Below are 15024 nucleotides of genomic sequence, written 5' to 3' on the forward strand. Positions count from 1 at the left end.
CTACTCTGCCTCTCTCTGCCTCTACTACCCTCTTAACTCCCCTCTCCATGTCCTGAATAAACTACATTCTATACTATACTGTCTTGTGGTGGGTTGCTCCTGGGGAAGGGCTATCTCAGCATAAGGAAGGGTACCTCCTGGAAAAAAAATACCTCAGCAAGAGTCATGAGCCTGCTGAGACATCCCCTTCCCCCACACCTTCCCACACAACCATAGGACATATTCCATCTCTCTTTAAAGAGAGGTAACTATGGGGAGGAACATACCAGGCTGGCACCAGGAAACTGTGAGGTAGAGTTTTAGACAGAATGCTAAGACGATTAACATTAAATAGGGAGTTTAGGAAACAAGAATCTTGTTTTGTGACTTCATGCTGGGCTCAGGGAAACTGCAGCTCCCTTTCAACAAATGATATGTATAATTCAACCCTGGAGAAAAGCCAGAAACATAAGCGAAACACAGTTGAGCAATATTGTTAGCCAGCACATCTTCATCAGTGGCAAAGTGAACAAAAACCAGAGTTGGATTAGTACAGGTTTGCAGGGTGCTGAGCTTTGAGAGACAACCAGGCACCTGGTCAAACTAGCTTTTGAACCCGGAGACCCTTTGGGATGGAAGGCATTCAACTCTGTTCCTGGGCCCCTGGCTCTCTCAGCTTCTGCCCTTCACAGCCCCTCCCACTTACAGAGGTCTATGGCCACCAGGTCATGTAGGAATAGTGCCCCAGTCTCTCCTCATGCATATGAGGCATCCCCAAAACCTCAAACCAAGCCAATAGGATCACCTGCTGCTAAAACCTTCACCCACCCCAAACTGTATATGTTGATCTTAATTGAGAAGTAAAGGCGTGCAAGAATCATCCTGTATTGTTTGAGAGCTTCTGTCATAGACCCTCCCCTCTTTGCCAACTGGGGGGGGGGCTCTTACCGGCTCCAGAGCTGTTAAAACTGGGCAAGAGATCTGCTCTCTTCCCCTGCTACCTAGCCAGCACTTCCCAATTTAGCAAAGAGCTGTAACACTTCAGAAGATACCAGCTCTCCCAGAGCGCCTTCGGGGTTCTCCTTTCTCTGCTGCAGAGAGAGTGACAGGCAGCAGTAGACCTTCCCTGCTGACACTCTACCCTGGTCCATCCATGGGCAGGGGCAGGGACAGTGACAGCAACAGAGACAACAGCTGTTTGCACCCTATCCTCTGCCAAGCTGGAGACTTTGTGGGACCCATCTGGAGCAGGGTCTGACACAGGTTCTCTAGATAAACATATCTCAAATCATAGAGAGAGTGAATCTTTCTATATAGAAAGAGGACTTAATAGAATGCCACAATAAAGGCTGTTGGGCTGAAGAATAAAAATTATAAAAAGACCTTTTGATGAAATATATAGGCTTTTCTTTAAAGAGCATGGAAAATTTCTCTCTGAAACAAGCCAAAAATGTAGACTGGCCAGTTCCAAGAACTGGCTGACCACAAAGAAAGAATATAAGTCATCTGGGTGGTTCCAGGAAATAGTTAACCATAAAGTGAATGGTAGGGTAAGGCTACATTCTTAAAGAAACTGGGTGTACAAGGTGTTTCCCACATGACCCTGACTAATATGGGTTGGGTCTTTCTGAGACTTTCCACTATTTTTATGTTATGTTTCCTTGGTTACCCATTCAACCCCTCCCCCATTTGTGGGTTCCTATATAAGACCACCCCTGACCAGGTGGTCTTGTCAATTCCTCTGCCCCTGCATGGGTTATGAATTGGCCATCAGTCGATTGATTTAAGCCTCATGAGCCTCATGCTGCTTGCATCCAGTTTTGGTGTTTTGTGAGTTATTGGGTGATCGTGACAACCCAAGACTTGAGTGAGGGTCTCCCCTGAGTGGTGGTATTTCAGGGCAAGAAAAATTAGAAAAATCAAGGGCTGGTTGATTTCATGTTGCAGAATATTACAGCTGATCTTCAGTGTATACCAGAATTCTGGAGAATTAACTACTTGTTAATACCAGTTTTAAAACACAAATAAACAATTCACCTTTGTTTTGTTAAAAAAAAAAAATTAGGGCAAGTACAAAAAACAAAAACACTACCTTGCTCAATGTCATTTATGTATGTAGGATGTCAAAAGAATCTAAAGCCCAGATTAAAGGTGGATCTGAACATCTCAAAAGACAATGTTAATAAAGGGTTTCGTCACTTCAAAAGTTGTAATTAAGAAATATGCCCCTCAGCAAGCAGGATTTGAATTAGGCTTAGGGGAATTAAACCGTTATGGTTAGGATTAGGATAAGGGTTTTTAGAATTAGGTTTAGGAGGTTAGGAAATTAAGAGTTGAGGGTTAGGATAGGGTTAGCCTCAGGGTTAAGGTTAAGGTGGCTACCATTATTGATTGATAGTGCCCACTGAATCAATATTAACCCTATCTCACAAAGTAAGAAATATCAGGGCTACAAGATATTCATTTTATATCTTAATGGTTTGTTTTATTCTTATACTGAGAGCTTCTCTCTTGCTTAGAGAAAAGCTTCTCAAAAGAACCTAAAAGTTTTTCCAGCTATTTGCCTCCAAAAGAAGCATTCTAACACAAGAAGACTTTGATATTCACAGAACCCCACAGACAATCAAATGATAAGTTGCCAAGATCCAGACAAACTGCTGCCAGCAAACAACATTTATGCTACCCTATTCTGGGTCACACCATCAACTATTTCTGCAGTTAGTTTTTGTCTGATTATAAAATGCTCTTCAGTGCTCTTCTGCTCTAGACTTATCTGGTTTACTTTCTGCCCAACCTAAAAATATACTTACTAAATATTTCTATGTGAAGTTTTCACCTGACAATGAAAATTCTGAAACAGGAATCCCAGACAAGCAATAAACACATATTCATGGCTTATAAAATTTGACTTTTTATTAATTTCATGTAGAATGTACAGATGAGACATGATTTGTTATTCACATCATGTACTTAATTGCAAATGAATTACAAGTAAATTAAACTTGTTAACTAGACCCTAGTTCATTTTGTTCCTATTGAAAATAAACTTAAAAATTGATATGAAAGGATAGAAATATATTTAATCTATATATCCACACAGGTAAAATATATATATAACTGATAATATGGGTCTGAATCTTTCCTTGGAATAGGTAACATGAGGAGGTATAATTAAATTTTAATATATACTTTTCAAAATATGATACATGTAAACATACAGTTCTGGGTACAGTGGTATCTCTTTGAACCCTATCCTATTTCTAGTTACACAATGTGGTCTCTATCCCTTAAGATTCTAAGTTACTTTTAAAGAGTTTACTACTCCAAGACCATAAGATGTTAATATTGGATAATTGTCCTCATTTATATAAGAATAACATATCTATGTTTTTAATTATGATATATACATATTTAAATTTTTTCCAAGACAGGGTTTCTCTGTGTAGCCCTGGTTGTCCTAGGAACTCACTCTGTAGACCAAGTCTGGCCTCAAACTCAGAAATCCACCTAGCCTCTGCCTCCCAAGTGCTGGAATTAAAGGCATGTGCCAAAAATGTCCAGCCATATTTAAAATTTTATGGAGGCATAAACATGTAAATAATTTAAAAGATATTTATATCCAGTAAAACTTCTTTTAAAGACAAACAAATATATAAAGATAGGAAGATCCAGCACAGGGCTTATCTTATCTTCTAAATTAAACCACAACCATTTTCAATGAACAATCACACATTTCCAAACAAATGTATGAGCATGACTATTGCATGAAGCTCTGAACTGTAGTGATTTCTCTTTACTGGTGTCTTTCAGAATTGTCCCAGAAACATGTTTTCATGATGCAGTTGTTAACTTTTGGATATGGGCCTACATAACAGGCAGAACCCTTAGTAACACAGGACCTAGTTATTTCCTTCCTCAGTCATTTAATGATAGGGCCTATATCAGGAAGTTCTAGATGCATACATAATATCAAGGGCATTGATTAGAGTTTCCAAATTACACCCTCAACAATACCAGGGTCTCCAGGTTATTCCCCCAATAAACCTACAAATTTGGTTACAAGCCCATGCCTAACAAATACTAATGCAGAGGGGAAGTGAGGTTAAGTTTCTGATATGACTCCCAGCACCAGCCAATTATGTTAAAGGCCACAGCAGCTTTCCAATTAGATGCCTGCACACGTACTGCCCACATGCTGCTTACAATAAAGCCTTTTCCAGTTAGCCATTTGGGGCTCCATGGCAACCAAAACAGTCTTGGCTGATGCTGGTGCATTGGGGATGGGGGCAAGCTAGCTTAAATAGAATAAAGACCCTGATGTGAGTTGCATCAAATCGGCTTTTGTGGTTGTCTTTCTGTGGATCACTAACATTTCCCTGGCATGACATGTTCAATTTCTACTAAGATGGAATTGCAGGTGAAGATATTTCTTTTCAAAGGAAAATAGTTGGATAGAGTTGATGGTGGAGCCCTTACTCTTATATTCAAAATCTATGATTCACAATAAACACCTGCCAAAGGCTTCAAACAACATTCCTATGTAACCATGAAACTGGTAGAATAGCCTGGCCTGCACAGCAGCTTGGTCCTGTTACAGAGCCTTCTCTTGTTTTTTGGCCCCCAATAGAAAGCTAGCAGCTTTCTGAGCTACTTGATATGTTGACTGGTTTAACACACCATATAACCCGCACGTGCACGCTCTCGCCCGCGAAAGATGACACGCGCGTCAGGATCCTTCCACAACAATATTTATTTCATCAATGAGGAGAGAAGGGACGGGGGCGGGGATGGGGATGGGGACAGGCGGGGGTCCGTGGTGCCAGCTTATATAACCCTTAGCTTGTCGTGTTTATACCCGATTGGCTGATTGCCAGTTTGCTCGTATCCTGCCCTGGTTTGGGCCGTGAGTTTGGCGTCTCTAACCATAGCGCTTATCGTATGGAACTAACTGCCTGAGAGGAAGTGGGCTGTATCCTGAGCGAGCTCGGCAGCTTGTAGTTTTTCTCTCTGCACTTTCCTAGCTGCCAGTTTGCGCACTCCATCCCCCTCAAACGGAGCCTGAGCTCCGGCGCGGCTCATAACATCTCCCCCTTTCTGTTTTATTGATTGGGTAGGGTGAATCAGTTGTAACTGAGTGCAACTGTACAGTGAGGGAAAACAGAGGCCTGATCCTCTGTGCAAGTGGGGATATTGTAATGGGTTTATTTCCCATACCCATCCCAATGCCTTTTTTCGGGGAAAGGAGACCTCCTCTCCATGGTGCCCAGAGGCCATCTGTGTGCATGGAGGGGGCTATGGCATCAAACCTTTATGCAATCAGGCATGTTTTCAGGAAATCTATCCACGTCCGTGGAACATTCCTTGTCGAGTGCCCACTCGACAACCTCAACTGATAATAAGGCACTCTTTAAGGCTCATGTTAGAAGCCCAATAAAGGCCAGAAACACTTATCCCAGTGCAATGAGGCGAAGCCCCGATGGGGTGCAAAGGCTGTTCGTGGCTAAACAGAGAAGACAACTATTCACCACTACTTGGAGATATGGATTCAGTTTTTCCTCAGCATAGATAACCACACTGCTGGACTAGCTCCCTGCTCCATAGCCATAAGCACTTGGGTAATGAGAGCCTTGTCACGTTTTTGTTGAGCTTTAAGCTTACAGACCAACCAAAGCATGAACACTAATCCACAGCATAGGGCTGCACCAAACAGGCCCACTCCCACCCACTCTTTAAAGAAAGAAAAAGCTGAAGAGATCCAGGAGTAAAGTCCTTCAGTCATCGACAGGTCAATTCTTGTTGCGTTGATGGTCACAATCGCTGCTCTCAATAACTCCATGGTTTTCTCAAATCCTTCAGACCAGTTTCCTGTAAGATATAAAGACAATTTTCTAGACAAATTGGCAGCTCGAGTAAAATTTTGATACTGTACGCTAGTAATGCAAAGCGCTCCAAGATTTCTTTCACATCCCAATTGGGCCAATTGAAAGAGGATGTCTAATCTCTCTTCCACCAAATCAAGGCGTTGGTTAACAACCATCCGCCCGCCTTTTAACTGGGCTGTAGCAGATGCATGGGTATTCATAGCCTCCGTAACTGTAGCTGATATCTGGTTGAGTGCTGTACTTGTTTGTACAGATGAGGCCATGGCAACTCCAGCAGCAGTCGCAGCAGCGGCTGCAAGAGATATAGCCGTTACAATGGCTGCAGTAATTCCAAAGTCTCTTTTCTGTCGAAATAGAGACAAGGTAGAGGGGGTCTCCACTGGAACTGGAATCCATCGTGGAACTCTAGTAACCATGGCTCTAGACGCCCATCGGGCATCCCAGCACAGAGACATTTCACAAGTCTCATTGGAGCAGTCTATAAATGAATTATTTAAAAGAATAAACAAGAAAGGAGGATAAACACAGACAGGGGTAGGTAAAAAATCTGTATGCTTAATTAGAGTTTTATTCACTCCAGTGATCAACTGAGTTGCATCTGTTACTTGTGGAGCCCGATCACCTTCCTGTTTAACCATGGTTCCATTAATAATTCCCGTGAAATATGTCCTTCCAGCCGCCCCGCCTTGAAGAAATACTAGGGAGTTAAGAGTAGTACAGCTACCATTAATTCCACAGAGTAGCCATTTGTGAAAAGGATTCATACTATGGCCCTGTAAGAAGGGGCCTTCTCTCATTACCGTATTAGCTTTGGGGTCCAATATCATGTTGGGTGAGAAAGAGAAAGTCTTATTGGCATCTGCCCATCGTGTTATACGGGACTGACATTCAGACCAGGGCAGAATTCCTCCCTCATCTTCTACACTACAAAGAGGGGAGACTTTGGGTTGATGGGGGTACTCCCCGTCTGAGAAGTTAGGTGGTAAAAATGTCCCATTTAGCCAAATAGCTGATTGCCAAAAGGGTTGTGAGAACTCAGTATGTTTATTGTTTTTCTTAATTGTCATTTTTGCCCATTTTCTCTGGTCATAAAACCATCCCAAAGCCCTCCTCGAGAGAGGTATATAGTCTCCATTCTCAGTTGTTTGAAAACAAAGAGAGCCTCGTTCTGGCAAGGAGCGAGTCTCGCCTAATGGGGCCCTTGTAGGGTCATATGGCATATAGGGCAGATCTAGAGTCTTATTTGTTGTGAAGAATTTAGGAAAAACTGCTGCACTATGTCTGACCGGCATAGGTTTTGGAAAAGCAGATAGAATAGCCCAACGATATTCTCCCCATATACTAGGAACCCAATTTTGGAGAATCATCATGAGGACTGGAATTAACTTCCAAGGAATCCATCAGTTCATTTACAGGTGTTAGGATCTTTCTTGTCAATCTCTCAGGTAACCAGAACAGGTTATCTTCTTCCTGTGGAAAAACACAAATAGCTCCCCTGGATCTTATTAATATAGGATCCGGGCCTTTCCATTGACCAGTCAAGACATCTTTCCATTTGACCATTTCTTTTGGCCTGTCAGGCTCTAAGCAATGACGGTCAGCCACCGTATGGCCTTGACTGTCCACATTTAGAAAATTAAGAGTGAACAGTGCTATAGAGACTGTTACTCGTGGCACTGAGGGTAGAGCTTCCTCGACTCCCCCTCTTTGTCTTATTAAATAAGACTTGAGAGTGCGATGAGCCCGTTCTACAATGCCTTGTCCTTGAGGGTTATAAGGGAGACCCGTCAGATGAGTCACTCCCATTTGGCGACAGAATTGTCCAAATTTTTGAGAAGTGTAAGCTGGTCCATTGTCAGTTTTAAGGACTTTAGGCTTTCCCCAAGCACTCCATGCTTCGAGACAATGCTGAATAACATGGGCTGCTTTTTCTACGGCTAATGGAGAAGCAAACATCACTCCAGAACAAGTATCAATAGAAACATGCAAATATTGCAATTTGCCAAAGGATGGGATGTGAGTAACATCCATTTGCCAGATCTGTAGTGGCCTGATTCCTTGAGGGTTGATTCCAACATGAGGCACAGGAAAGAATTGACAGCAATTTGACATTGAGTTACTATATCTCTAGCCTGTTTTCTAGTTATGTTAAATCGACGACGTAACGTCTCAGCTGTCACATGGAATCTTTTATGAAAGTCTTTAGCCAAGTCTAATTTTGGCGAAAGGGCAATTGTAATCAACTTTGTGGCTCAATCTGCCAGGTCATTTCCATGGGACATGGGTCTCGGTAGGCCTGAGTGAGCCCTAATATGTGTAATAAAAATAGGGAATCTTCTATTAACTAAAACAAACTGAATCTTTTGAAAAATTTTTACAAGTTTACTGGATGTCTTAATTATTCCAGCCAATTCTAAAACTTTTACTGCATTTACCACATAACAGGAATCTAAAACAATATTTAAGGGACCTGGAAAAATTTCCAGAACCTCTAACACCACTAAACATTCCACAATTTGAGGTGAAGTTTCATGGTATTGTTTGGATATAACTTTGTTATTAACCACATAGGCACCTACTCCTGTTTTTGACCCATCTGTATAGACTACCATTCCATCTAGGAGTGGTTCCTGAGATATAATGCGTGGAAATACAATAGCTTGAGTTAAGGCAAATTGTAAAATGGGATGTTTGGGATAGTGATTATCTATCTGACCATTAAAGGAAGTGACCAACACCGCCCAAACATCAGAGGTAGCAGTTAATATTTGGACTTGATGGGCAGTATAAGGCACTATTAAAACCCTAGGTTCCCTTCCAAAATGGGTAATGGCTGCTTACCCATTAGTCCACGAAGGGCAAGTTGAGCAACTGCATCTGGATACCATTCAATAATCTTTGCAGGAGAGGCATTGGGATGAACCCATAACAAGGGCCCATCCTGCCATAACACAGCAGTTGGTGTCTAGTTTTAAAAACACATAAGTCAAAGGCTTTGGTTTCATCTATGCGTTTTAGCTGGGTATCTTGTAAGGCACTTTCTACCACTTGTAGAGCACGGCTTGCAGCCGGTGTTAAAGCTCTTGGTGAGGAAATATGAGCATCCCCTTCTAAAATATCAAACAAAGGTTTTAATTCAGCAGAGGGAATTTTTAAGAATGGTCTCAACCAATTTATATCACCCAATAATTTTTGAAAATCATTCAAAGTGTGTAAATGGTCTCTGCGAATCTCTAATTTCTGAGGAACTATTTTTTCTGGGTAAATAACTGTCCCCAGAAAAGAGCCAATTTCTGAAATTTGAACTTTCTCAGTAGCAATATGTAGGCCCATTGTTCCAGGATTTTTAGTAATAAAGGGTATGAGGTCTGCAAAATATCTAATTCCTTATGACACATAAGAATGTCATCCATGTAATGAGCCAGCAACAAAGAGGGAAATTGCTTCCTAATTGGCTCAAGGGCCATTTGTACATATAGCTGACATATAGTGGGGCTATTGGCCATGCCTTGAGGTAAAACTTTCCACTGATATCTTTTGTGTGATTAACAGCAGGTAAGGTAAATGCAAATCTTTGTCTATCTTGTGGGCATAAAGGAATGGAGAAAAAACAGTCTTTAATGTCTATAATAATAATCTTCCATTGCTTAGGTAAAGCAGAAAGTAAAGGTAGGCCTCGTTGTACAGAGCCAAATAGCCGCATCTGTGCATTTATGGCCCTTAAATCATGGAGAAGTCTCCATTTACCTGACTTCTTTTTTATGACAAAAATAGGTGTATTCCAAGGAGAGGTAGAAGGCTCTAAATGACCAAGCTGTACTTGTTCTTTAATTAACCTTGTAGCAGCTTCTAATTTCTCAGAGGATAGGGGCCATTGAGGAACCCATATGGTCTCCTCTGTAAGCCAGGGTATGGGCATAGAACCCTCAATGGCAACTAGGGAAAACCCAAACCTTGTCTTCCTGTACTACTCTCTTGTGAGATTGGGCTTAACCTTCCTTGTTCTTTTCTGCCAAGGCCTTTTCCTTCCTTATAATCCCATCTTTTTCATAATATCGATGGCTTGTTGAGAATACTCATTAGTTAATGTTAATCCTAGGTCTTGTAAGATGTCTCTTCCCCAGAGATTAACAGGGAGAGGAAGCACATAAGGTATAAAGCTTCCTGTTTGACCTTCTGGTGCCTGCCAAGTCAATGAGCGTGAACTGACTGCAGGGCTGGCTTCATATGCCAACCCTTGTAAGGAGTGGGATGATTGTGTAACAGGCCACGCCTTAGGCCACCAGTTGGAGGCAATAATACTTCTGTCAGCTCCTGTGTCCAGAATTCTGATAAAGTTCTTTCCCTCTATTATTAATTGTAAGGTGGGTCTAGTTTTAAGGTCAACTACCAAGTGAGCAAAGTCAGTTCCTGAAGAACCAAGTCCTTTGGCATCTCTAGACACCCCAGTGGATGGGAAACAATTATGTAAATTTGGAAAAAACAACCAATTGAGCGATCCTATCTCCAGGAGAGATAGAAAATATACCTTGTGGACAAGAACAGAGAACTTGAAGTTCCCCAGTATAATCTTGGTCTATCACACCAGGATGAACCACAAGCCTTTTCAAGGTAAGAGAGGAGCAACCTAGAATGAGGCCAACACTTCCCTCAGGCAGGGGGCCTTTAAAAATCAACTGTAATAGGTTGTACGCCCATATGAGGCATTAATAAGAATCGGGAGGTGGAGCAGAGGTCCAATCCTGTGGAGTCTCTTGTAGCTCTGTGGCTAGAAGTGTCCTCTGGTTGCTGATTTGTGTCCCATATTTTTTGGGGCCCTGGGATCTGGGGCCCTGAAACCCGTTTTTTGGAATACTTTGATCTCTTCCCACTGATGGGGAATCATGTTGAATAAGCTTTCCCTGAATATCTCTAACTGAGCGACACTCATTAGCCCAATGATAACCTTTTCTGCATTTTGTACAAAGCCCTGGAGTTCTTTTTTGTGTGGAAGCACGACATTCTCGTTTCAAATGACCTGGTTTGCCACAGTTATAGCAGACTTTACAGCTGCCAGGACTAGAGCCGTTTTGGCTTTGTAAGATAGCCGCTGCAAGGCCAGCATTAGTAAGAGGGCCTCCAAGTCCTCGGCAGACCTTTATCCAGTCTGTTAACCCTTTGTTTCTTCTAGGGGTAATGACTGCCTTGCACTCTGGTGAGGCATTTTCATACATCAGTTGTTCTATCAATGGTTTGACTCGCTCTGGGTCTCCAAAAATTCTGCCTGCTGTTTCTGTCATCTTAGCCACAAAGTCTGAGAATGGCTCTTGGGGGTCTTGTAATATTTTTGTTAGGTGTCCCCCGGCCTCACCTTCTTGGAGAGGGCCTTCTATGCTTTAATAGCAGCAGCTGAAATTTGGCCATATGCTCCCCAATCGTAATTTGTTTGGTCATTAACATACTGTCCTTGTCCTGTTAACAATTCAAACGTCCACTCTCTTTGATTGCCTTCTGTATTGGCATTGGCCCTTGCCTGTACTTGAGAAGCATCATGCCATAAGGCTTTCCATTCCATGTACTGTCCCATATTAGGGAGAGCAGCTTTTACTGTACTTTGCCAATCATTCGGAGTCATAGCCATAGTGGCAAGTCTCTCAAGCTGCATGACTGTAAAATTAGCATCAACTCCGTATCTGTTAACTGATTCAGCAAGTTCCTTAATGGGACCATATTCTACCGGTGCATAGACTTGACCTCCTTCCGCAACCTCAAACACCGGAAAGGCCTGCAACAACTTTTTCTTATCTCCCTTTGACAGGAAGGAATCTGAGCAGCGCTTCTCCGCATAAGGCTTCTCCACATAAGGTGGAGGGGCACTGGAAACAATGGGGTGGGAGACTGCAACAGGCTGAGAAACTGTGCAGTCCCTATTTCCTGTTTTCTTCTGCTTTCCAGTTTGCAACGGCAGCTGCTTATCATAGTAGGCTGTCTGTTTATCTGAGATTTCCTCCTCAGAGGAGCTGAGTTCCTCTGGCTCACAATTATCAATTCTCAAGGCTTTCAGTTCCTGTACCGGATACAGGGGTTTTCTTTCTGGAGCCTTGGTTCCCTCCCTACCTTTCTCTTCTAAGGTATATCTCTCCCTATCTTTCTTCATATATATCTCACCCAGGGTGTTCTTCCCCTTATCTCTCTCTTCCATAGACTGTGAGTCTTTGGAAGGGCCTAATGCTTCTGGTATACCTTTTTCCTTTTTTCTGCGAGCTCTCAATCTCTTATTCCACTCTGATTCTGACATGCTGTTCTGAAGGTCTTCTAGCACCCCCTGGCCTGTCGCTATAGCCGGACTGCATTTCTCATCCAGTAGACATGACCTAATTAGCTTCCACAGTGGTCTAGTTCCAGGCATTAATTTCCCATTCTGCTGTTCTCTAAGCAAATCACCCTCCAGTTTGTCCCAGAAAGCGAGCGTTAGTGACCCTGAGCCGATATACCAGGGAGCTATGCGATCCACTTCCTTTACAAACCTCTGCAAAGTCTTGGTGGGAACTTTTAATTCATGTTGCCTTAAGAGTGATTGAAGAGCCTTAACCACAGAATGTGAAGTTCCCATGCTGCCCTCTTATGTACGACAGGAGCGAACACACAGGGAGGGGCGCTTCGGCTTATATACTGACTAACCACACCCAATGGCTGCAAGTTTCTTTTTAAAAGTGTCTCGTTTAACAAGAATATTTGTGGAAGCAGAATGAAACCAAAAGGAACAGAATGAGTGCTACCAGAACAATAGCGAAGGCTTCAAGGGCTCCTGCTAGCTGAAAATAAAAATGCATGCCTTTCAGAGCTTACCTCGTCTTGTGGTTCTGAATCCTGCTCCGCAAACGCGGAGGGTCCCCATCCGTGGCACCAGCGATGGTGTGGCATAACAACCCGGGTCTCGGTACCAACTATAACCCGCACGTGCACGCTCTCGCCCGCGAAAGACGACACGCGCGTCAGGATCCTTCCACAACAATATTTATTTCATCAATGAGGAGAGGAGACGGGACGGGGACGGGGACGGGGACGGGGACGGGGACAGGCGGGGGTCCGTGGTGCCAGCTTATATAACCCTTAGCTTGTCGAGTTTATACCCGATTGGCTGATTGCCAGTTTGGTCATATCCTGCCCTGGTTTGGGCCGTGAGTTTGGCGTCTCTAACCGTAGCGCTTATCATATGGAACTAACTGCCTGAGAGGAAGTGGGCTGTATCCTGAGCGAGCTCGGAGCTCGGCAGCTTGTAGTTTTTCTCTCTGCACTTTCCTAGCTGCCAGTTCGCGCGCTCCATCCCCCTCAAACGGAGCCTGAGCTCCCGCGCCGCTCATAACAACACCCAAGTGAGGCATGTCTGTCTCCAGAATCCTAATCGCCCAGTAAATGTTGTGCTTCTCTCTTTGCAGTGGGATCGGCTAGGTCCACTGACTTATCTTTCACCTTAGAATTAATATCTCTGTATACCCTATGGCACTAGATTCCTAAGCAATTCATTAATTAGAAGGCTACTGTTGACCAGTGGTGTGGTACATGCCTTTAATCCCAGCACTTGGGAGGCAGAGACAGGTGGATTTATGAGTTTGAGGTTAGCCTGGTCTACAGAGTGAGTTCCAGAAGAGCCAGGCTTACACAGAGAAACCCTGTCTTGAAAAAACAGAAGAAAAGAAGAAGAAGAAGAAGAAGAAGAAGAAGAAGAAGAAGAAGAAGAAGAAGAAGAAGAAGAAGAAGAAGAAGAAGAAGAAGAAAAGAGAAGAAGAAGAAGAAGAAGAAGAAGAAGAAGAAGAAGAGAAGAAGAAGAAGAAGAAGAAGAAGAAGACGACTACTAAATTTTGTTTCAATTTCTTTTCTGTCCTCTGGTGCCCTTATGGGTTTGCAATGAGTCCCATTTGTTTGACATCTCATGCCCCGTATATCAATTCTACATAATGTACACTTTAGAGCACTAATATAATATTTTATAGAAGACACAGGATGGTCAAGATCCCTTCTAACTAAGTTAATGATACAGAAAATGATGAAATACAGATGCAAATAGAAAACCCAAAGTCTAAAGTAAACTTTATTTCCCCACACAGAGAATTATTTTAATATTTTATTATTGATTCTCCTTGTTTTCCCAATGCTGTTATACACACATGAAAATATTAATTAGAAAGGTATATGTATGTATGAATGGATGTATTTAATATAACTTTCCATCTTCTTTGGATAAACATATTTAAGGTGGAAGTGAGATTGGGTTTAATTTAGCTTAGGCTAGCCTCAAATTCATTACATCACTGAGCTGGGTCTTGACCATATGATTGTGTAGCCTTGTCTGTTGTGTTCTGAGATTTTAGGCATGACTACCACAGGGAGCAGCACCTTGCGTTTCAGCTTCTACATCTAATAATATGTTATTGGAACAATCCCTTCCTTTCATCTTCTTTAAAGAAAAGGTGTCTGAAAGCACAGTATGATATTTTCTAGAAAGAACAAGAGCCAGGACTACTGAGCATCCTCTATCATCTTACTTTTAATGCCATTTCAATCACTGGACAAAAGCCATCATTATAGCCATTTTGTTGTGGTAAATATTATTTGGGAGATTCTTACCCCAATTAAATCATAGAGGTACCAAATAAAAGACACAAAAGACTTTGTATTTACAATAATCAGTAAAACAGCAGAGTTGGGCAGATATCAACTCTCTATGCTATTTTGTCTATTTCCCTGTTAATAACTCTGAGATATCACATGCCATGTTATGCCTAGGCTGCTCATACTCCCTGGCCAGCCCTACTGGCTATGCACTCACAATCCACCTACCCCATGGTGCATTCTTTCTTCCTTTTCTTCTCTCTCCTTCATGGTCTCTTTCTCAGACACCAAACTTGGTACCTGAAGCACCATCTACCTTTTTCTCCCCAGCTTCATGCTTTAGGCATCTTTATGAAGCAATCATGGAAGGCAGCAAAAAATTTAGAAATGATGAAATTATAGTCCCCAAATTTATTGTTCAAAGTTGAACCAGGCTTTATGGCCATGTGTCCAGAGTTTAGGATCTTGTATTAAAACACATCAAATATTATTTTTACTTTTTCTTTCAGGCTGAACATTTTAAATAGAAAATAATAGTCTTTTTAAACAGAAACACATCATGATACCCAGA

The 15024-nt window shown here is 42.3% G+C and overlaps 1 protein-coding gene and 1 pseudogene across 1 annotated transcript; both read right to left on the reverse strand.

Annotated features, from left to right (window-relative positions):
* Positions 1 to 4769: 4769 nt before the first annotated feature.
* Positions 4770 to 13094, reverse strand: LOC143435478 (uncharacterized). Its single transcript, XM_076918319.1, has 2 exons — positions 12690 to 13094; positions 4770 to 7331 (listed from the first exon to the last, which is right to left on the reverse strand). Exon 2 carries the CDS (start codon positions 7229 to 7231, stop codon positions 5525 to 5527), a length of 1707 nt encoding a protein of 568 aa, XP_076774434.1. The 5' UTR covers positions 7232 to 7331; positions 12690 to 13094; the 3' UTR covers positions 4770 to 5524.
* On the reverse strand, positions 7325 to 12696 carry LOC143435542 (igE-binding protein pseudogene; annotated as a pseudogene).
* Positions 13095 to 15024: the final 1930 nt, after the last annotated feature.

This window comes from Arvicanthis niloticus, chromosome X, assembly GCF_011762505.2.
Source record: "Arvicanthis niloticus isolate mArvNil1 chromosome X, mArvNil1.pat.X, whole genome shotgun sequence".
NCBI classification, from domain to species: Eukaryota; Metazoa; Chordata; class Mammalia; order Rodentia; family Muridae; genus Arvicanthis; species Arvicanthis niloticus.

What these genes read in the sequence shown, in the direction of transcription:
- LOC143435478 (XM_076918319.1), bottom strand. Translation starts at nt 7,231, where the DNA reads ATGATGATTCTCCAAAATTGGGTTCCTAGTATATGGGGAGAATATCGT.